The sequence below is a fragment of the Myxocyprinus asiaticus genome, chromosome 14, assembly GCF_019703515.2.
Source record: "Myxocyprinus asiaticus isolate MX2 ecotype Aquarium Trade chromosome 14, UBuf_Myxa_2, whole genome shotgun sequence".
NCBI classification, from domain to species: domain Eukaryota; kingdom Metazoa; phylum Chordata; class Actinopteri; order Cypriniformes; family Catostomidae; genus Myxocyprinus; species Myxocyprinus asiaticus.
In genome coordinates this window covers 36,723,800-36,747,449 of record NC_059357.1, presented here as the reverse complement: position 1 = coordinate 36,747,449, position 23,650 = coordinate 36,723,800, and the positions used below count along the sequence as shown (strand labels likewise).

The 23,650-nt window shown below is 38.3% G+C and overlaps 1 protein-coding gene across 3 annotated transcripts in view; it reads right to left on the bottom strand.

Moving 5' to 3' along the window:
- The window catches only part of LOC127451709 (serine/threonine-protein kinase LMTK1-like), a 71,096-nt gene extending 48,418 nt beyond the window's left edge, over positions 1-22,678 (bottom strand). The window contains exon 1 of one of the 3 annotated variants that reach the window (XM_051716600.1): positions 22,073-22,678. In XM_051716600.1, the coding sequence (XP_051572560.1) occupies positions 22,073-22,154 (82 nt within the window). In that variant the 5' untranslated portion in view covers positions 22,155-22,678. Of the gene's footprint in view, positions 1-4,405; positions 4,425-22,072 lie in introns of those variants that run through there. The other 2 variants (XM_051716601.1, XM_051716602.1) reach the window with 2 other exon arrangements.
- Between the last annotated feature and the right edge of the window lie 972 nt (positions 22,679-23,650).

Here is a 23,650-nt window from a genome sequence, read left to right as displayed (position 1 = left end):
CTATTATATTGTGTAGGTCCCCTTCGTGCTGCCAAAACAGTGCCAACTCGCATCTCAGAATAGCATTCTGAGATGATATTCTTCTCACCACAATTGTACAGAGCGGTTATCTGAGTTACCGTAGACTTTGTCAGTTCGATCCACTCTGGCCATTCTCTGTTGACCTCTCTCATCAACAAGGCATTTCCATCCACAGAACTGCCCCTCACTGGATGTTTTTTGTTTTTGGCACCATTCTGAGTAAATTCTAGAGACTGTTGTGCGTGAAAATCCCAGGAGATCAGCAGTTACAGAAATACTCAAACTGATCGGTGTATAGAGAGGCTGGGCTTCCAGGCAGGACAAAAATACTAATGTTCAACAATAAGATGCTTGAGAATGCAAACAATAAAAATGCTCCCATAAAATCCCATAACCATCGTAAACTGGGGGTGGTTTAACATGTGAAAACAGATTTTGGTTATGATAGTTCTAGGAAGAAACTGAAGAGAAAAATTCAATAGATTTTTCGAAAGAAAACCACACACACCAAAAAGTTATAAACCAAAAAGTACAGCCTGCCAACTGAATCCAAGATGATAATCTCATGTGCATGCCTATTAAGGACTCTAAACAAACATTTTTTTTTAATATTATTGAGTAATATCTAAATTACATTTAAGCATTTTGGCAATTTTATTTTATCCTAAGTGACTTACAGTGCATTCAAGGTATACATTTTTTCAGTTTGGGTTCCCTGTGAATCAAACCCATGATCTTGCCATTGCCATGCTCTACCAGCATTTTTTTTTTTTTTGGTTTTTTTTTTTTTTTGGCATTATCTGATTTTTTTATTAAGCAGATTTTTGGTAGTTATCAGTGTACTAGTGTGCTTGTAAGTTCACTTATTGTGAACAGATTACAATCTTTATGCAATGACACTAGAAAGTAGTTCTACTGACCCTGCACTCTGACCCCAGCTTAGCTGGGATATGTGAAAAAAAAGAATTTCACTGTATATGTGCAAATGTATAATGTGTGATAAATAAATATAATTATAATTATAATTATTTAATTAAACCAGCATCATTTTGTTTTACACAGAAACACTTCTGGGAGATCTTAGAAGATTTTATCCTTCCAAAAATGTTGTATTTGATGGCCATTGTCAAGAAGAAAGTCCATAATATCTGGAGAAAGCTATTTGGTTGCATTCCCATTCATCTCAACTGCTTTGTTTTCATCCATGTTGCAAATTTAATTTGAGTGAAAAATCAGAATATTGTGAAAACAATTTGCAAATAAAGACAAAATAAAGACAAAACGCTTTGACAAACATGTTTGCTATCATTTAGCCTAATGTCTGGGAGCAAATGCATGTCAGGTAGTTCTGGGAGGAAATAGTAGCCAGTTATTTTGATGCCAGGCTTTGGCATTTCAGAATAACCAGAGCAACGTTTAAGATGCTACTGGATGATAGCCTTTCTATCAACTCAAACCAGTCTGGCCATTCTCCGTTGACCTCTCTCATCAACAAGGCATTTCCATCTCCATTCTGAGAAAACTCTAGAGACTGTTGTGTGAAAATCCCAGGAGATCAGCAGTTACAGAATTACTCAAACCAGCCCGTCGGGCACTAACAATCATGCCAAAGTTGAAATCACTGAGATCACATTTTGAGGCAAGTTGGAGATATTTCTTCTTCTCAAGGTTGCATAGTGCCAGTTCAGCATTCTTCGATATGGAAATGGGGCACTAGGAGGATGCGAGGGCAAATAATAGAGTAAGAAAGAAAATAGATATTAAATCTTCAGCTGTCCTTAATACCCCAATGTCAGAGACAACCTTGGACGTCCCTGCCTCTATAGTGAACTCACAGCATACGTGGGAGTCTCACACCTAGATGCCTAGAGGAGAGGAATGTGGAGTGTGTGGATGTCACGGCTGCATTCTGATGAAAGACAATGCAATAGATGATACTATTAACACACTCTTGACTGCAGAGAGACCCAGGTGCAGCTCAGCTTAACCTGTGCTGTTTGAATGTCCTCTACATGCAAACTACAAAGGAGACTCACAGTGGTGCAGTGTGGCTATTCGTAAGATCTAATCTATCATTCAAACAATACGGATTATATGCATATAAGGGCATAGTCGTGATATTTACAGTGGACCAAAAAAGCATTTGGGCATTTAAGTCACACTTCAAAATTTGTGACTGTCATTGCATGTGCATCTATTTGCATCATTTGCAAATAAATGATGCTGGGCATTTTCTCAAACTAATTTCAATTTTCTGAGCCATTTTTGCAAATACTTTTAACAAACTGGTGTCATGGTGATTCTCTGGATGTATGAAGTTAGTTCCCCTCAAATTCATGGTGTCTTAACAGAGTAACCACAGGTGTAGTTCTTCACAATAACTTTGAAAATGTTTCTCAAAGTCTGACAACCAGAAAGTGTCCAAATACTTTGTCCTACACATCCATTGATTTATAATTTTTACACCTAACAAACTTCTTTTTGTGAAATGTCTTAATTTAAAAGAGTGCTTATGCTACTAAGGCTACAGGACCACCAACAGTTCTTCAGATTAGGATTCCCCCACCTACAAAACCCCCAATTTAACCCCAGCATAAGGGCCCACACTCCTCTGGTTCTCCAAAGAGGGTTCATCTTTTCCACCAATAATTGTGCTGGTTCTCTGCAAACTTGTGTAGGGGAATCTGCAAACCAGCACCATGTTTGTGGAATTAAGTGCCCATCTGTAGTCGCATAACAGAGAAAAATGTTGTGTGAGATGAAAAACAAGAAGAAAAAAGAGGAAATTGGGTTGCTTTGGGTATCTGAATGCTTGCAAGTTTCCAAAACACTGACTTATTTAAACATTTTGGATTTTAGCTTACAGAGTACAAGACAGCAAATCAAAAAACAGGAAAGAAAGGTAGACTGTGATAAAGTTACATAATTCATTTTTTTCAGAACATGTAGGCTTTAAGAAGAGGTTATAGGGAGGTTAGCTGGTGATGCAGTGGTACGAATGAAACGGGGACAGAGAATTGAATGGTTAAATATGAATGTGTGCTGAGTAAAGAGTGTGTATGAGAAAGTTGATGGAGCAGTGCCCTCTAGGTCAGGATTGCAGTGTTGTTGTAATGCCTTACTTTGCATATGAGGGTTTAAGCCTGTGATTTTCCTTATAATCATATAACTATTTTTTAATTATTACATTTAATATTTAAAATTCATTTGACCAACTCTTAAAGGGGTATTTTCATACCTTTTTTATAATGTAATTATAATTTAATTATTTTTAAATGTAATTATTTAAATGTAGCTAATTACATTGTTTTTAATGTAACTATTTTTTAATTATTACATTTAAAATTTTAATATAAAAAATTACTGTACATTATTTATAAATTATTTATAAAGGCTTATTTATTTACTTTTTACAAAATACATTTTACAAAGGTTGATTGAATTTCATCACCATTTTTTGTCTAACAGATCAAATTCATTTTATCAACTATTAAAGGGGTCATGTCATACATTTTTATCATTTTATTATGAGGTCCACTTATAATTATTTTAAATTAAATTATTTAAATGTAATTCATTTACTTATTTTTATATAATTATGGTTTAATTATCACATTAAATTATCTATAAAGGCTTAATTTTTCTATTAACAAAATAAGTATTGCAAAGGTTGTAATTCATTTTATCACCATTGTCTCACAGACCAAATTCATTTAATCAACCATTAAATGGGTCATGCCATACCTTTTTATCATTTTTATAATGAGGTCCAAAAATTATTATTTTAAATGTAATTATTTTTATGTAATTAATTAAATGTTTTATACAATTATTCTTTTTTATTATAACAATCAAGTGTTTAATTTAAAATAATTTACAATAAATTATTTATAAAGGCTTATTTTTTAAAGGCAACATAAGTATAGCAAAAGTTGTACTTCATTTCATCACCATTATTTGTCTCACAGAACAAATTCATTTTACCAACTCTTAAAAGTGTTCATGCATGGGGTAAAATAAAACATCTTACAAAAACTGGTTCAATTTTGTCAGATTTAACAACAAAATCTGCTCAATTTGGCCAGATTTACGTAAATAAGCGTTTAATCTTTTTGTAACACGTTTTATTTTACAAACGGCACCCCATAGTCATATCATACATTTGTATGATTTTTATTAAGTTAAAATGTATTATTTTAAATTTAATTGTTTTTAAAAAGTTTATTTTTAAAATAATTTACTGTAAAAGGCTTATCATTTTACTCTGAGGTCCAAGTTTTTATAATTTTTTGCACCAAATACATGTCATAATTTTGTTTTATGCTCCCCCCTCTGTCTGAACACCAGATAAAAAGCGAGCCATTATAAGGGCTTATTACTTTACCTTTAAAAATTCAATGTAAATCACCACTGTTATAATTGTAGTATCCCGGCAAAGCCTTATTCATATTGTGAAGTCCAAGCAGGGTTGCAGTTTTCTGACAGCCAGGAACAGCAAAATTTTCCCCAACATCTTATGTTTATTGTTAGATAGATGACAACTCTAATAACAGTATTTCTACTTTTACCTCACTATTACTACACAGTGACAGGGCAATGAATTTTAAATGGAGGCGTGGATGTGTGGTGCGGTCATTAATGTCTATTATGTCACAAGCTTAAAGAAGTGCAGAACGAGTCATTTTTGCAGCACTGTCAATAAAAATTAGAAACATTTTGGATTCTGAAACGTACAGTTTTCATATTACATTGAGCTCTTGTATACCAAAAGATCAAGGAAAATTGTATCCTTCATGATATGACCTCTTTAAGACAACTGTCTTGTATCTTTAGTTATTTACAAAAACTAGTCTAGACATTTGCATCACTTACTGTCACATCATCTCTATGGGCTGTGGTATCACTCTCTAAAGGAGTATTACACAATCTACCAATAACAACCTTGTAACTCTGTAGCAGAGCTTTTGTCAAAAAGACATACAAGTCCCCAGAGAACTTCAGACATAAACATTAATTCCAAAGTCCATCAGCTATGAAGCTGGGCAGTATGCTTGGCATTATAAAACCGTTGCACAAGATCGTTGTTGCTTCAATGAGTTGTCACTTCGTCCTCTGCTAGTGGTGAATATGCTCTCTGAGAAAGTGTATTTTCACAACACAAGATCCTAATCGTGTTGATTCCTGATAGGAAGGAAGCAAAGAGGGAAGAGGATGCCACATTTGTTCCTTTTTATAGCCTCCATTTCTCTTTTCTTTTTCATGTGCACACATTTTTTCCTTCCCCTGCCTAAGCACGGCATGAGTTATCCAGCTGAGCTGTTCTTTTCCCATTGTTTATACACCTTAAAAACATGCAAGCGTTAGCACACATACCCACGGTCCCTTTTGCTCCATGACCATGTGCTGACAGCTCTGCAGAGCTGGCACTGTGCTAACCTTAACACAAATGCAACAAAATCTCCAATTTAGCCAAGCGCATAATACATGACTCAATATCGTCGCCCTGTGCAAACATAAGTCTCACAGTCTTACTACAGACTAGATGAGCAAAGGCATTGGGCATGCGCTGCGATCTGGGACTTCTTGTCGCAGACTAGTCAAAGGACTTACAGCTGATGTGTGAAGTTTTTTCAATGTTAAAATTCTTTCTCGTATCCTATGCAGAGTCAGCTATAATTAAACTATGTGTAGGTTGATTTCACCTAAAAGTGTAACACTTTGGCATTGTTAAAAAATTCCTCTGTTTGTTTGAGTGGCACAACAAGCCTGACACAATTTTGGAGTTGGATCTGATTAAAGATTGTTAAGGTATTTTTTTTTTTCAATTCCGTTTGGTGACGCAAGTGTTGCAGAAATAACACCCTTCAGCTTTAAAACATCAAAGACGATGAGCTTGAGTTTTGAAGTGTGTGCTTGACTTAAGGGAGAGATGAAGAGCGCATGGGGCATGCATTCTTCCAGACAGGGAACATTACACAACAGACTCTTCTGCTTTGAGCTCATCTGGATGGGCAGCACATCCCCCCTTTCTAAAGAACAACATTCAGCCCCATTTGCCTAAGTGGATAAGCCTGTATCAGTTGGAATCAGAGTATAAACAATGAGCACTGGAATGTCGATGGAGGTACTTATTCAGAACCCCGACAGTCTTGACCTTTACACACTGATATAGAGCAGAATGCATCAGACACTGGTTGAGACGACAAGTATAGCAGGACAAGTGACATTTAGAGAAAAATACTAGGCCTAGTAAGGGGTGGGATGGGGGGAGTAATTCTTTCACAATTCTGCAGGACAACATTTTTCCCAGTTTTGCCCTCTTTGACCTTACTAATCCATAAGGAACATTGTTAGAGGGTATAATCCTGATAAAATATAGGCTCTGTTCTAAACCATAGTGAGCTACCTACTGTATGTAGATAGCATTTTAAAACATCATGGACATGCTTTCTGTGTTAAGGCTGTTACAAAAAGTTAAACGGGCCATTGACAAATAGACTGAGGTGAATTATTATTTTTTTTAATTTACAAATCTATTTTAAAACACATTTGTCAAGTTCATTGAAATGTAATATTTGTTTCCATGTTGGTTTCATAAACTTAAAAAAGAAAAAAGAAAAAAAAAAAACATTTATTGCATTTTCTTAAAAAATTTTTTTTTTTAATGACTTTAAAAATGTCAAGTGGTCTAACCATTAAGTAAAAGGTAATAAAATACTTTTCTTGCACCTTGAAGACTTGTGAGAGTAACTTAATTATTAATTTCAAAAAAGTATTCAAACACACTTTTCAAAGTGAAAAATATATTATTATTTTTTTCAAATGTCATGGATTTTTAATTCATGAATATTAAGAAGTTTTCTTAGGGTTACTCATTTGACCTCAACACAATGTGCCTTTTCTTAAAACAACAACAAAAAAGTCCAAATATCTAACTTATATAATAACAACAACAGAATGGCTACCTGCATGTTGGTTACACCACCTGACTTTGATTTGGTAGACAAATATTTTTCAAATATGAATAACATTTTAAAAGAAAATCACTGCTATTTTTTTTAGGAAATGATAATAAAATATTATTCTTGTATTTTTGAACAACTTCATAGATCTGGATAAAAAATTACCCTTACAAAAATCAAGAGTTCATAGCAAATTTGCCGCAAGCTTGTGGCAAATTGTCCATTGTTGCTAAAGGTTTGCTGCAGGTTCACTGCTACCTGTGAAGAGATACAATCTTCTGGCAAACATTTGCAGCACATCACAAGCTCATTTGCATGTGATAATGCATGGCAAATTTGTGGCAAGTTTGCAGCTAGTTTGCCAGACCTCTAGATTTTTGGGGGGAGTGTCCCAAAATATACTTAGAATTCATTTCATACCGAAAAATATCCATAGAGAATAGTTCATTCTATTTAAAATAGACTATTTTACACATATTTGTGTGTGCTATGTAATTTTATGCTTGTTAGAGTATAGCTACATTAGCCTAACTACATCATGCTAGTGCCAAACTCTGTTGAAATCAATGAGAGGAGTCTTCTGTGCACCTTGTGTGAGGAGCACTATTTGTGAGTTGTTGCCTATGCAGAGCTTTTCAAATCATAGCAGACAGCAAAGCAGCTTACATAGTTTTTGAACAGAGCATATAATGTTTAAATTGGTTTAAAAAGAGTGTTATGGGAGATATCTGAAGTCTGGACATCATAAGCCTGTACAGAATCTGTGATGGCAGAATTCCGCAGAATAACGCACGATTCACACATACTCCGTGAGCAGCGTGTTTTAGTTTTGGTGAAAAAATTATAAGATTACAACCTTTACATTGCGAACGTGAGCTGCGTGGTGTTGCGTCCCAGAAGCGTCCCATACGCGGCAGTGAGCATATAATTTCGGCGTTGAGCCTATTTTTTGCCGCGCGGCTAAAAATAAAAACCGAACCTACAACTAAAATGTATAGGTCTGCATACAATTTAACACATAATAACTAAATAAAGAAAAGCATTAATAAATAAACTGGAGGACTTTTGCCTGTGTTATGTATTTATAGCTGTATATAAGCTTTACAACAGTAACCCATCATGACCAAGTATGCTGATAAACAAGTGTCAAGCATCAATTCACTTAATTTCAGTAGTTCGCAGGTTAATGTAATCCTGTAGTAAGGATTAGTGCCCGACCGATATATCGGATGATATTATAACATATAATGCAGAAAACAATGCTTTAGAATTGGTGTCATAGCATAGTTTGTCCAGCAGAGCACGCTCCGACTCCATTGTTTACAGAGCTGACTCTGAGCTGACAGTGGTTCTGCAGACAGGGCGGAGTTAAACGGTGCGAATTTGAGCAGTCTCTTCTCATTAAATTGCTAACTAGTTTGTGAAATACATAACTGGATAGTTAATAAAAAATGACCCCATCATTTTAATATAACTAATATAACGTTAACCCTGTCCCTGATAACCATGTCACTCATGTTTATCACATCTGTTTGCTGTTAGCCAGCTATAGTTTATCAGTGCAGTCAGTAATGTAGCAGATTGAAAGGTAAACATCAGAGCATCTTTCAGCAGACAATGGTGCGGTGGTGGATTGTGTGTGGTGAGTGTTGTTGGGATTTTTTGATATGGAGATGTAGCTATTGAAAGCGTCAGATGACTACCGGCCTCAATGAACACATTTGCTGTTCAGGTAGACCTTTTTGGGCTGCGGTGGTCATGGCACCAATGTGAAATGAATGGGTTGAGTATAAATTTGCTGGGATGCCAGATTTGAGGAGGACCAATTCTAGGTGTTTTTGGAACCAAAATCGTGATGCTGCCTGGTTGTTGTCATCCACGAAGAGTGGGTCGTGAGGGGTTTTGACTTGGGAACCTCTGAAATGCAGGTAGTGGGCGAGTGATCGAAAGGGCTGGATGGGGGTTGGCAGGTTGAAAATAAGTTGAATGCCCTTTTTCTTGTTTGATTTGTTTTGCTCTGTTTAATGTGGTATCTGATGGTATCTTTGTCGAAGATGTGGAAATCAGAGATAGTGGGATGAATATTGGAATCGAATTTTCTGTGGTGGTGAATTCAGAACAGCGGAGGAGACCGAAAAAAGTGAGAATGAACATGGCATCGAGAGTTTTGGTGGTGTTTTCTGAAATGTAACCCTGATGGAGTGCGGTTCGGCATCTGGCTAAGAGATCAATGATTAAAGGCTGTCTGATGTCGATTCTGGTGGGTTGGGCTTTTTGGATGCCCTTGACTTGGAGTGAGATTTGAGGGTGGTTTACTGAAGAGGAGTTTTTTGCAGAATATTATTTTAAGGAAAAATGGATGCCGCTCAGGTGCCCTTAGATAGTTCTGGTATAAAGACTTTTGGATTGGTTGAGATGTGAGATGAAGGAAGAGATGGAAAGTAGAAAGAAATCTGGGAAGGGCAGAAAATTTCCAGACTGTCCAGTATGTTTGGAGGGTTAGCTGAGATATGACTTAGAATATGGAGTCCAGAGATGCTTGAAGGAGGAGATCTGCCTTTGTTAACACACTGGACAGTGGTTAGGTTGTCACAATGGACTAAAATGCTTTTAGCGGTCCATTCCGGCCCCCACAGGGAGGCCGCTTCCACGATGGGGTAAAGTTCGAACAGGGTGGAGAAAACAGAGTGAGGAGGTAAGTTAATTAGATCGGAGGGCCAGGTTGACGTGAACAGCGGCCCTGGTTGAATCCTTCAAATCCGATGGACGGGACTGCGTCCGATACAAATGGATGTCATTGGGGAAGGAAATGAAATCATCATAAAAGAAGGTGAGACTGTTCCAGTGGTTGAGAAAATTTAGCCATAGATGTAAGTCTGCACAGCATCATTTGTCTAGGGTTACGGGGTCGTTTAGTGAATTGATGGATAAGGCTACTGAGAGGAGATGAGAACTGAAAGGGCGGCCTTTAGCCCAGTCAATAAAAATTGGGTGAAAGAAGTATCAGGATAGTAGGCCAGTTCTTTGGCTAGGACAGAAATAATTACGGGAGTGCTGAGGTACTATTTGAGCAGGGCATATGGAGCGAGCGTGTGCACCTCCACAGAAACTGCAGATGTGCAGGAAACGGCACTGATCTTTGGCGCAGCTGCAGTCATTAAAATTGTTACTGATTTGTTTACCTGCTGAGTAGTTCACTGTTCTACCTTTGAAATCTTTGAAGGAGGAAGCCGAATGGCCACTGCTGGGTTGAGGGACATAATTTGTTGGTTTGCTCATATCTGGGATGTTGGAGCAAGGGGGTGTAATCGTGAAGCAGGACTTGGTTTTGTGTTCGCTAGACCTGAAAACTGCACACGAGATGCTCCTGCATTCCAGGAACCCCCTGTTGTGTAAATCTAGATCTAGTGCTCCCCAGTACTGACACTGATTCCACTGCGCTACTTTCGCAGCACATATTTCTGAGAATAAATAAATGGCTACCACCGAAAGAGACTGAGAGTTCTGTGATTATTGACAGGATTACATTACTCATTCTGCTCGCTGCGTCTGTTTGGAAACATTGAGAAAATGGCATCAGTGTAGCATCCGAACGCAATGCAGAATTCAACGAGAGTGAGCTTGCGAGAAGATCTGGGCAAGGGGTTTTTGAGTGTAACAGAAGACTTGCCGCAGTCTATTGGATCAGACTGCATTACTGTGAGAGACTGCTGAAAGGAGAGAAGAGAGATCTCTCTGCACCTGTTAGGATCTGAGTGCGAAGGTGATTGGAGAGTGGTGGAGGCATAGTAACAGAAGCATTTGAGGGAATTGCAAGAGGTATGGCTGTTTGAAATGTAAATGTGGGAGGACGAGCTGGAAGAGGAGTGTTAGGGGGGAAAGAATTCGGAAACACAGTCGTCTGCGGAGGCAGCCTCACGCCAGGATCGGTTCCGAAGAGTGGAAAGTTGGCTTGGTAGTTAGAAGGGGGTATAGGGTAGAGGAGAATGGGTCGGGAGCGGTAGTCCCCTGCAGAGGCAGCCTCACGTGGGATTCCGATCCAGAAGCCCATGGATAGGGAGAGATAGAAAAAGGAACATTGGTAGAGAGAGCAGGTTGCACAGAATAAGCAGAGATATTTGGAAAAGCTGTAATAGAAGAGAGGGAGGATGGCCGGTATGTGCAGTGGAAAATCCTGGAAACGGAGGATGATCTGATTGCTGAAAAGTTTGCTGAAAGCCCTGCTGTTGAGCGAGGATTTGCACTGGGAGGTTGGAGAGGGAGGGAGGTAGGGATGGGCAAATGAGGCCTTGTGAAGCTCTAATGCTTTTCCCCAATTGCTCCGGGAAAAGATTCAAAGCCTCGGGAGTGTCGGAAACAGTGCCATCTGGTGTTTGGTCAAATTTAAAGCAGCCATAATCCCGGGTATGCAGCTCCGTTATAAGAAGCACCTGATGTAGTTTTGATCCAGTGTGCACAAATAAAAGCCTAACAATGCTAAGTGTGTTGATTTTCACCTTCTGATAATGTTATTAGCTTATTAATTTGTGGCAATAAATGCCAATATGAGTCAGTATGATTCCATGTGATAATAATATTAATGAACATAAAAAATGACTTACAAAGTTGTATGAGGCAAGTATTTGGTGCTCTTATTATTTTTAATAATACTTGTATTGCAGGATATATCATAATGTACACTGGTGGCCAAAAGTTTGGAATAATGTACAGATTTTGCTCTTATGGAAAGAAATTGGTACTTTTATTCACCAAAGTGGCATTCAACTGATCACAATTTATAGTCAGGATATTAATAATGTGAAAAATTACTATTACAATTCAGAACTTCTTAAACTACTTCAAAGAGTTCTCATCAAAAAATCCTCAACGTGCAGCAATGATAGCTTTGCAGATCCTTGGCATTCTAGCTGTCAGTTTGTCCAGATACTCAGGTGACATTTCACCCCACACTTCCTGTAGCACTTGCCATAGATGTGGCTGCCTTGTCGGCACTTCTCATGCACCTTACAGTCTAGCTGATCCCACAAAAGCTCAACGGGGTTAAGATCCATAACACTCTTTTCCAATTATCTGACGTTCAATGTCTGTGTTTCTTTGCCCACTCTAACCTTTTCTTTTTGTTTTTCTGTTTCAAAAGTGGCTTTTTCTTTGCTATTCTTCCCACAAGGCCTGCACCCCTGAGTCTTTTCTTTACTGTTGTACATGAAACTGGTGTTGAGCAGGTAGAATTCAATGAAGCTTTCAGCTGAGGACATGTGAGACATCAATTTCTCAAACTAGATACTCTGATGTACTCATCCTCTTGTTTAGTTGTACATCTGGCCTTCCACATCTCTTTCTGTCCTTGTTAGATGCAGTTGTCCTTTGTCTTTGAAGACTGTAATGTACACCTTTGGATGAAATCTTCAGTTTTTTTGGCAATTTCAAGCATTGTATAGCCTTCATTCCTCAAAACAATGATTGACTGATGAGTTTCTAGAGAAAGCTGTTTGTTTTTTGTCATTTTTGACCTAATATTGATCTTAAGACGTGCCAGTTTATTGCATACTGTGGCAACTCAAAAACATAAAGACAACGTTAAGCTTCATTTAATGAACCAACTAGCTTTCAACTGTGCCTGATATATATGTTTCTATTACAAAATTTTCTAGTACCAAATTAGCAATTTAGCATGATTACTCAAGGATAAGGTGTTAGAGTGATGGCTGATGGAAATGGGGCCTGTCTAGATTTGATCAAAAATGACTTTTTTCAAATAGTGATGGTGCTGTACTGACTATACTCTGTGATCAGTTGAATGCCGCTTTGGTGAATTAAAGTACCAATTTCCTTCCGAAACAGCAAAATCTGCACATTATTCCAAACTTTTGGCCGCCAGTGTAATTTTAAATATATTTGTAAATGGACTTAAACTTCCATAAACCCATAGATGTCTGGATTCTAACATTCCGACACTCAAAGTGAAGCACACACGTGACTGGACAGAAAGTGATGCTTTGTTTTTCATTGATCATGTGATTCTCTGAAAACAATACATGCTCTGATACAGGGCTTCACTGAACATTGTGCTCATACTCGATACAGGCTTTGAAGCTTCAGTGTCAAATGTTTCGTCACTAGAGGGAGGAGGGAGCTTGGCGGGATCGGGGATCCCCGACTGGAGAGTCTTTACAGGTGCCGCACTTCCGTGTTACAATAGGAGAAATATGATTTCCACTGGCACTGGTTGGTTGAGACAGAAGGATTGAGGGTGCTTTGGATGTTTTTTGGCTGGGAGCAGCCGATTTGGAGCACTTGGAGCATTTAGGGGGGATTAGCAGATGAAGTAGGTGTTGATGGAGTGAATCGCTGCGTTTAGCTTTGACGTACAGATCGTAGAGCTGCGTTGTGTTTGAATAGGAAGAGAACAGGATGTCTGCAGCTGCTAAAGCATGTTGCAAGTCATTAACGGTCCACTTGGAAATGTGGGGAATAGCTGGGTATTTGGACATGTTGGAGGCAGCAGTCGTGGATGTTTGAGAAGATCTCGAGGGAAGAGGAGATGATGTGTTCCTGTGGTGGCGCTGGGGGGGATGATTCCAAGCGCATAGCTTGGCGACCCCGATTCGCGTCCGGAGGATGAGAAACCGCATTGGAAGAAGGAGAGATGATCCCGGACTCGTCGGGCTATTGTGAAGATTCAGGGACAGTTGAGAATTCCTCATCAGAGGTGAAAAGTTTGAGGGACATCTTCAGGTTAGGGTGAGGCCAAATGCTGGAAGAATCGTCACCACCATGGAGGTAAGCAGCTGTTTATATATGCTTACTCTGGCGATGAGATTGGTCAGATTAAATGAACATGCTCCTCCCGAACTTTGTTATGAAACTCCATTTGGATTTGCAAGACCACAACCATGGATGATACCCAACTGATTGTGGAGGTATCAATTACTCCCTCTCAAAAAATTATAATTTCTGGCCTTATTTAAAAAAATATTGGCCTAAGGAACCTAGAGATAACTTTTTTTTCTGTGCACAGCCACAGCTCTGTCTCGCAGAAGAGACATGGCCACTGAAAGCCCAAAGCGACCACGTGTTAATGCCCCACTCACAGAATATGTGTGAATCAGGTGTAAGCCACAGATTTCTGTAGAATTCAAACATTCATCATTCAGAAAGTTCTATACATCTCCAACCCATTGAGTGTTACCAATAAAATACCAATGAGTGTAGTACTCTAGGCTCTATTTAACACATTTTACTATATTTAAATCCACAAAGTTCTGCAGATGTTCTCCTACATCAGTGCAGAAATATGAAAAAGTGTGCAAATTTCATATGGGCCTAATGATCCCTTATGCAGAAGTACACACAAACACACTGACAAACAAAAATTATTCCTTTCATTAAACAGCCAGTGCTGAATCAGTGTAAAAGTGCTCTGGTCTTCCTCTGTTCACTGCGCTAGAGATGGATTGATGCTGACAGCAGCCTTCTGTCAACCACTGAGTGAGTGAGATTGAAAAGAAAGACACAAACAGAGAGAGCTATATTGCCTAATTGCTACTGGGTGTTCAAGCGGATGAGTAAATGAAGACATCGAGCCACATGATGATTCAGAGAAGGAATGTTTCTTTGTTCTAGTTAAAAAATAGAAGTAAACAACATTTGGCTTTTTTCCGTGGCATGCAAAGCCCCTAACCACTAGTTCGGCACAGATGGCAGCCCATGCTTTTCATAACCACAGTAATCCTCTGGGTTGTCACGGGTGATGGGGTCCGAGCAATCATTAGCATCCATTCTCAGAAGCTTTATTTCTGGAGCTGTTTACATCTACTAGTTGGAAATGAATTTTTGAATATGAGAGCCAAACAACCATTAAAAAGATATAAATACAAAGACACAATTAGATTTCATCTTGTAGATGTTTGTGACTCCTTGGTTCTCTTCCAGAACCTCGTGAGCTGCCTTGTTGTAGATAATAGACTAAGGTATCTTTGGTATAATTACACTGTTCACATTTTAGAACAGCCTTCACATCAGGACTGTACTGTACCTATGTTGCCTTCAAATGCGGTCTATGTAGGACTCTTTGACCAGACTCCCAGCTTGCTTGGGTTGTCCTCATCACTGTATGAATCATAATTAATTACTCAAAGTCATTTATTTTAAGTGAAGAGTATCTTTGCAGTACTGTTTAGTGCCCCTGCTGAAACACTTATGGGAACTTTCTTTCTCAGTATGTGTGTTGAGATTCTGTGACAGACATTCAGGAAGGAGGGAAGCAATGTGTTTTTGTAACTGTTCCTTCCCGGGAACAACATGTGTGACACAGATAAGAGAACAACATCCAGAGACAAGAACAACCACAAAATTAAATTTAAAACTAAGACTCACATTCACGTTAATAAAACACAAACAAACACACAATCACTCAAAAACATTATCAAAAGACACTTTTTTCAGCAGGATGCTAACAGTATTTCAGTTATAAAAAAACATCTGTTAACATCTCAAAAAATATGTTTTGGGGTTTCATGACCCTTTAAAGCCTGATACCACAGGAAAACCTTTTTATGTTCCTATAGGAGAAAATTTTTACATTTTGCACTGGTGCTTCAAAGAACACAGGAGGGCTTCACTTTTCTTCTTACTATAACAACCAATTCACTAATCTGAAGAACCTAATGTAACATCAAGAACCTTTTACATTTCCAAAGAACCATATACCATTTGACCTTTTTAAGTGTTAAAGACAGTAAAAAACTAAATGGTGGAATGATGGTAGTATTACTAAATGGTTGGAAGGTGGTTGCTTCCTTGCCTAAGTGAAAAGAGACCATACCCAAGTCTCTGTGATATCCTGATCCCTAGATATGTGTGGAGACCTTTTCAATTGAAGTCTACTGGATTTTTCGCTCATTTTTCATCCACCAGGCAGACATTTATATATTTAAATATATTTTTTTTAATTTGTTCCAAATAGAAACAAATGGATATAATTAGTAAGTATTCAAATAATCTCTTCTACTCAAAATGGTTTACTGTGTATCTACTGTAAAACAATAGAACCCCCATTTATATTGGCATTCTTTCCAGATGAAATGCTATTTAAAACAAATTGTGGTTAGTATGAAAAACAAGCCTGTGGCATTGTTTATGTTTATAATCAAAAGGTAGGGGATGTATTTCTACTGCACTGGGTATTTTTTGTCCCGAACAAAGCAGTTGTTTGGAATTTTCTTCAAAACTCTGAAAATTCTGAAGAAGTCAAAACATACATCTGGGCTCTTGCATTGCATACCTCTGACTCTCTGTACATCTGCAATTTGCCATGTGACTTTCAATAATAATCTTATTCAAACGATCCTGTCCATGGTGCTGATTATGTGCACAGGTGCAGAGTGCCAACAAAACCTTCACTCGCCATGTTACTGAATTCCTACATGGGTATTTCTTCAGCAAAACAGAACAGCAGAACATCACAACAGAGGATGTAGACTGCAGTCTAAAGAGTTCGCTCGAACAGTCGCATGACGGCCACACAGAGGATTAATAGGTCTATCGACTAAGTATTGATCTGTTGACAGAAACAGTATCTTCGTAACAGACAACAATCAAACAAAAATATCATCATAAAAGAGAAATCGGCATCATTTATTTATGACAAGCCTATATCCTGTCTGCTTACTGAGACACCTCTTAAGTGTTATTTTGTTGAAACTGATTGCCTGTGTATGGTTGTAGAATTACTTATCTATCTTTTTCTCACTCTGCACAAGAGCTTTTGTCAGATGGAAATGTGAAGGGATAGAAGAAAGGCAAGCAAGTGGTTTGGTAGATGTAATTTTGGAGCTTTCTCTATGTTGGTTCTGCAGATACACCAGTAAACTACTGTATACATTGATTCAGCACCACAATGATTTCCTTAAACCACAGATGTATCACTTGATACTGAACTGAAAGAACATTTTTAAAGTTTGTGGATGTTGTACTGAGGCTGGTGAATTGACCAAAATGATTTAATTTCTAAAACTGTTCAAATATGATCAGTTATCAGTTATATACATGAAGATATTTTTCTCTCATTCTCACAGTATATTTGGTTACATTGACATGCTCTTTAAATGATGAAATTCCAGTTTTAACTGATTAAAGGATTCATATTAAGAGGAATTAACTTTTCCTTGATCTTTTGTGATATTACAAAAAAATGACATGTTCTGAACTTCCACAACATTCAGACATACTGTATGAATAGTAATACACACATCAACACATGACCATCCACTTTTACACATCAGTGATGCCTACTGGGTGATAAGAAATTCGTCCCATCTAGTCATGGTGAGGTAATTCGGAGAAAGCAGTATAAATACTATTATTCCTCCTAAACACCAGAATAAATATAAGAGTAAAAATCAGACAAACATTGTTCAATTTCTGGCTGTGTGTAGCACCTAGAACTCTGTATTCCCTTCTGCGGTACCCCAACATTAAGAAAGCTTGGCTAACATTTATTTTTAACAAGGTCTGTGATCATTTCAGTCTGACTTTAACCATTTATGCTGCACATTTTAGTAGTGTAATGCAGACTTTGCAAAGAGGCCGGAGAAGTAAAAAATTTAACTAAGCCCTTAAATGCTGTTGCTTTCTTAAAAGCACTGACAGGAACATTTAAATCTAAAGGTCAGAAAGAGGGTAGAAAATGGTCATGAAAACAACATAAAAAAACCTTTCTAACATTATAAGTGGATCTCAGAAAAAAATACTGAATGCCAAGTACAATGACATCGTCCCCATTGTGCCGAGTTACTGACAATTGGCATCTCCCATTAGACATCTAAGCTCACTGTAATTACTTACTGTAATTCAAATGTGTTCACCTTTTCCTGTGGCACTACTGAGCAACCTCAGAGACAAGGGTTCATGTCCCATGAAAACAAGAAAGTAATAGCATTCACATAATCAATGATGAGCACGTTTCAGAGGTAGCATTTTCACCCTAAGATTAGATTTTTAAGTAATTTTAAGGATAAGGATTAGGGTTGGGGTTTGGGTTAAGGCATATTGTTAAAAACAAACATGCATTCCTGTTACTGTATTACATAATTAAAACCAAAAACAACTTGCTTTACAACTCTGTGGAAATTATACACAAAAACTGGTGCTCACACATGCCCATACGTTCAAACAACACTTCCAGCTTCAGCCACTGGGGGCAGTGGTTCGATTTCAGAAAAGCGCAACGAATTTGGCTGAAGAAGTTTCGACCTACTGTTGCCGAATTTACATTGAGATTATTCTGCCTAAAAAAGAAACACTTGAGGGTGAATTAGAGTCAGAGAGAATATAAAGGGCAATACAAAAATTATCATAAACCTACATAAAAGGGGGGTAAAGTTACAGGCATGCCTTAAAATTTTTTGCAATGATTCTAAGGAGGATTCTGTTCTGCCTAACTAGGGAGAAATAAAACCCAGTTCACAGACAGTTTGAGGCTAACCACATCCTTGATCCATATGTCTTTACAGGACACTTGAACAGATTCTGGCCTTGAGAACCCAGCACTGTAAATAGCCAATGGCATGCAGCATGTCTACAGATTTTAACACAAGCAAGAAGGCCAGATGTGTAGATTCCAGGGGGGATCGAGGGGAGGTAACCCTCCCAATAATCAAGCAAGTAAAATAAGTACATTATTTATACCATTATCAATGGAAACATGGATAAATGCTTCATGCTGCAACCCACCCAATGTTCAAGCCAAATCTACACCCTTGCCCTTAGAGGACAACCTGTCCACCACTTTTGAATTCTATGATGTCCTTAGTCATCCTGTTTCTATATTCACCTCATTTCAACACTCACAATTTACACATGAAAAGCCTCAATGTGACAACCCTAGACATCATATTAATATTGACCTAACCCTAAAGCAGCACTTTACATTAACACTGCTGTAATGTGATGAAGGAAAATGCATGGTCCAATTATAGTCCAGATGACTTTGCCACATCCTTGTTCATGACCAAGATACTGAGGGTGGGAGACTGATTAGCCTCCTGTCACACGCCACACCATCCATTGGCACTGAAACATTGATTCTCAATTCCATTACTTGGCCAGTCAAAGTAACAGATTGCTGCTGACTCCAGGCTGTTATAGAGCATGTATATCACCCTGGCAGAGGAAGGGAGCCTACAGTCACCCTAAAAATTCCCTCATAAAGCAAACAGGACTCTTTATAGCCATGATCCAAACTTAACACAAATGCCAAATGCGAATTGTCTTTGGCGAGTAACTAAAAATACAGAATAGCCAGAGGATGCTTACTTTATTAGGAACTGCAGCAAAATAAATTAAGTCTAACTGTAAGAATGATTCTGTGTGTGATTCTCGCTAATGTGAGCAGGCGCCATCCCCCATCATACATTTTTGCATCAATTCATTTGTGTTTTAGCTCTGGAGCTCCAAATAGCCTGCAAAGAGCACCTTCTGAGACATGGACTCTGGTCCCATGGAAACCAGGGAAAAAATCACGTTGAAATCACATAATCAATGGTGAGTGTGATTCGGAGTATGCATTTTCACTCTAAAATTACATAATTTACAAATACAAATTCAACTTGTTTTCAACTCTGTGGACATTTCACCGAAAAAGGGGGGCTCAAACATACCCAAACATTCAAGAACAGCTCCAGCTTCGGCCACTAGGGGCAGTGGTTTGAATTTCGATAAGCACAGTCAATGTCGATATTGATGTCAGCTGAAGAACTTTTGACCTTCTGTTGCAGAGTTCACACTCACAGAACAGTCATACTGGAACATGAGCAATTTAAATCAAATACATAAAAAACATATTCTAAAGAAAACACGTCACATCCTCTAACAACTACACCAGGAAAATTTACAATTTTTGGTTTATTAGAAGTCTAAGATGCCTTTAAGTTATTTTTCGTCACAACTCTATGTTGTGTGGTGGCAAATATGTGGAATATTCCTTACATTTATTCACAAAAATGAAAATATTAAAAACATGTTTTTTTGTGACAGGTGCTATTTTACTGGGAAACGGAGACTAGAATCTCGAATATGATGCTGCAATTGACACAATGATCCGCACTCTTTGTTGCAAATATACAAGGAAAGCAACAGCTAAATAAACCTATTGTCACACAAACATAAAAATGCACTCACTAAGCACTTTATTAGAAACACTATGATCGACGTGGTCATGGTCTTCTGCTGTTGTAGCCCATTCACCTCAAGATTCGACGTGTTGTGCATTCTGAGATGCTATTCTGTTCACTACAATTGTACAGAGTGTTTATCCGAGTTACTGTAGCCTTTCTGTCAGCTTGAACCAGTCTGGCCATTCTCTGTTGACCTCTCTCATCAACAAGGCATTACGGTCCGCGGAACTGCCGCTCATTGGATGCTTTTTGTTTTGGCACCATTCTGAGTAAATTCTAGAGACTGTTGTGTGTGAAAATCCCAGAAGATCAGCAGTTACAGAAATACTCAAACCAGCCCGACTGGCACCAACAATCATCCATGGTCGAAATCTCTGAGATCACATTTTACCCCTTTCTGATGGTTGATGTGAACATTAACTTTAGCTCCTGACCCATATCTGCATGATTTTCTGCACTGCACTGCTGCCACATGATTGGCTGATTAGATAATTGCATGAATAAGTAGGTGTACAGGTGTTCCTAAAGTGCTCTGTGAGTGTATATTTTTAATAAAAGCGAACCAAAATACATTTTCATGTCAAGTAAGAAATATTTTTGGCCAGTAAATAACTCAGATCCTTAGCTTAACTTAATTTCTGACCATGTTTACAGCAATTAGCAAATTCCCCAATATCGTTGCTGCAACATCTTTAAGTGCATTTGAACTGGTTCTTATTGACTGTATTTACAAACACAAGAGAGAGATGAGGGAAGCCCTGTTATGGTTGGCAGCACTTCCTTCTGAAAGCAGGAATGCAAGTGTACAATTGAATCAAGCACAGGACTGTGTGCCATCAACACGGCCTTTCAGTCGCAATTCTTCCATCGTGATTGGGAGTGTCTGTGGCCCTCAACCTAATTACAGTGGTAAGCTTTACATAATAGTTTGTTACTGCTTCCCAATCAGTGAGCCATTCACTCCAATCTGCATGCGAAGTGCAGCTCACTGTGTGCACCAGTTTAAAAACCCTAGTAAAAACACAGAGAGAGAGTGAGAATGAAGCAGCAAAAGAAGTTGAGCCCCTCCGCACCCCAGATTCAGAGGCTGCTGAATAGTAGCTGATTCATTATTATGCCGTGCGTCACTTTGGCCAGGGACGCTTTTCACTGTTTTATGGCACCACCGAAATGATAGCACTCATGACGTTTATGTGGCTTTTAGTTGGTCTCTCCATGTGAATTGCACACTGTTCATGTACAGCACAGCATTGCTATTAATGATCAGTGTGATCCGACTGCAGACATGCAGCCAAGATCCCCCCACCACCGCACTCTGCTTGGCTGGACCTCTGTCACTGGGCTGCAGGTTTGCATGCTTGATGCTCTAAGCTGCTTGATTCCTCAGTATGCACTGTGCACATGAATCTCTGTCATAGATCATCCCTCAACAGCCGAGTTTTGCCTGCAGAGACACCACAGACTGCTGACTTCTGATATCTCAAATATACAGATGTTGTGCAATGGAAATGCCTTGGGAACACAGGACACAGAAGAAGAGGAACACAACAGTTCTGGCTGACTTGGCATTAGTCAGCTCTGTCTGACTGCACACACACACACACACACATACACTCCCCCTTCATTAATGCACAAGGTGTGCAAGTGCACAAATACACACACGTCTTTAGACAAACACATTATTTACAACAAATGTAAGTCTACAAAAACGATCATATATATTATTTACATAAACAATAATGGCTTTTTTTTTTTTGCTATTTTTGTGATTGCTTAAAAAAATCAGATGACATTTTTTTTTACAGTTTGAAGCAATGTCAACTTCATTGGTATAAATAAATATCAGTGCACATTCAATGAATAAACGGCTGCGAGGTCCGAATATGTCTATGAATATCCAATGTTTGTACTCACCTGGGTCGAAATGCGAACTGAAGGCAAAACTGGGATGATAAAAAACGGAGGACATGACCACGACAAATACCGACGCTTTCATCCTCCTCTTAGGGCTTCAGATTTACTGCAGGGCAACGCGAATATAAATAATAAAAAAAAGAAAAATCGAGTCGAAAAGAATATCAGACATGAGGGTGGTCAAATTCATCATGAAACACTGAGCGGGCGTCGCGTCGTTCCGCCTCACATCAAATGCGTCGTATTCAGAAACATTTCCGCTCGTCTCTGTTCTGCATTTAGAGCGTTTCGGTGTCAAAACAGCGCGGTGTGTCCTCGTCCATCAGGCTGTTTGCTGGATGGCTCTCGGGGTAGACCACCTATCAATGTCGCTTTTACTCCATGTGTAGGCTATGCACCAAGATTTTGGTGTTTGGCAGGTGTCCAGATTCAGAATCATTCCTGCAAATGTTTTGCTCTGCCTGCAGCTGTGCCCTTCGGACACGCAGTATAGGAGGATTTAACACCCGCGATTCATCATCACCGCCCTACAGTCAGTTTGTTACGGCGTTTATGATGAAGGGGATGGGGGAGAGGGATAGATAGTGCGGCAGCGGCAACGACAGGTAGAGCGCCGTCTCGCAGCTGTGAGAGGAATGATAAAGAAACATCATCATCATCAACAACAACACCACCACCACAGAAACAGCTCAGTCAGTTAGTTTTTAAAATCTGACCAAATCCACTCAAGATGACCTAACAATCTCTGCTCAGTGGTGTTATAAATGCATTTACACATCAGTTACAATTGCATAAATAATGTTATGAGATTAACGTTTTAAATATAAAAAATGTGAATAAAGAAATATGAAATTAATGAAAATTTGAATTTGTATTTTTAATGCTTTATCATGACAACAACAAAGATTAAAGCTGCTCTGATGCTGCATTTTATTTACACAGAACCAAAGCAGCATCAGAACTGCCTTTATACTGTAGGTGCTGAGGTGGGTCAGGCTGGCATAATGTAGTCTTTTTTTTTTTCTTTTTTTTTTTTTTTTTTTTTCAAATCAGGAAGCCTATTATGATGCAGGGTACAACGGGCTAAAGGCACACCTTAAAGGGATAGTTCACCCAAAAATCATTTACTCACCTTCATGCCATGCCATACGAATTTCTTCAGCTGAACATAAATATTTTTAGAAGAATATTTCAGCTCTGTAGGCCCATACAATGTAAGTGAATGGTGACCAGACCTTTTCCAGCATAAAAGTAATCCATACGACACCAGTGGTTAAATCCATGTCTTCAGAAGCAATATGAAAGGTGTGGGTGAGAAACAGATCAATATATATATATATATATATATATATATATATATATATATATATATATATATATATATATATATATATATATTGTTTTGTTTTGTTTTTACTATATATCTCCACTTTCACTTTCACATTCTTTCACAGACTGAAAGTGAAAGTGGAGATTTATAGTAAAAATGACAAAACCGATTAATATTTACGTCCTTTTTTACCACTTATCTCCACTTTCACTTTCTGAAAATGAAAGTGGAAATGTATAGTAAAAAAC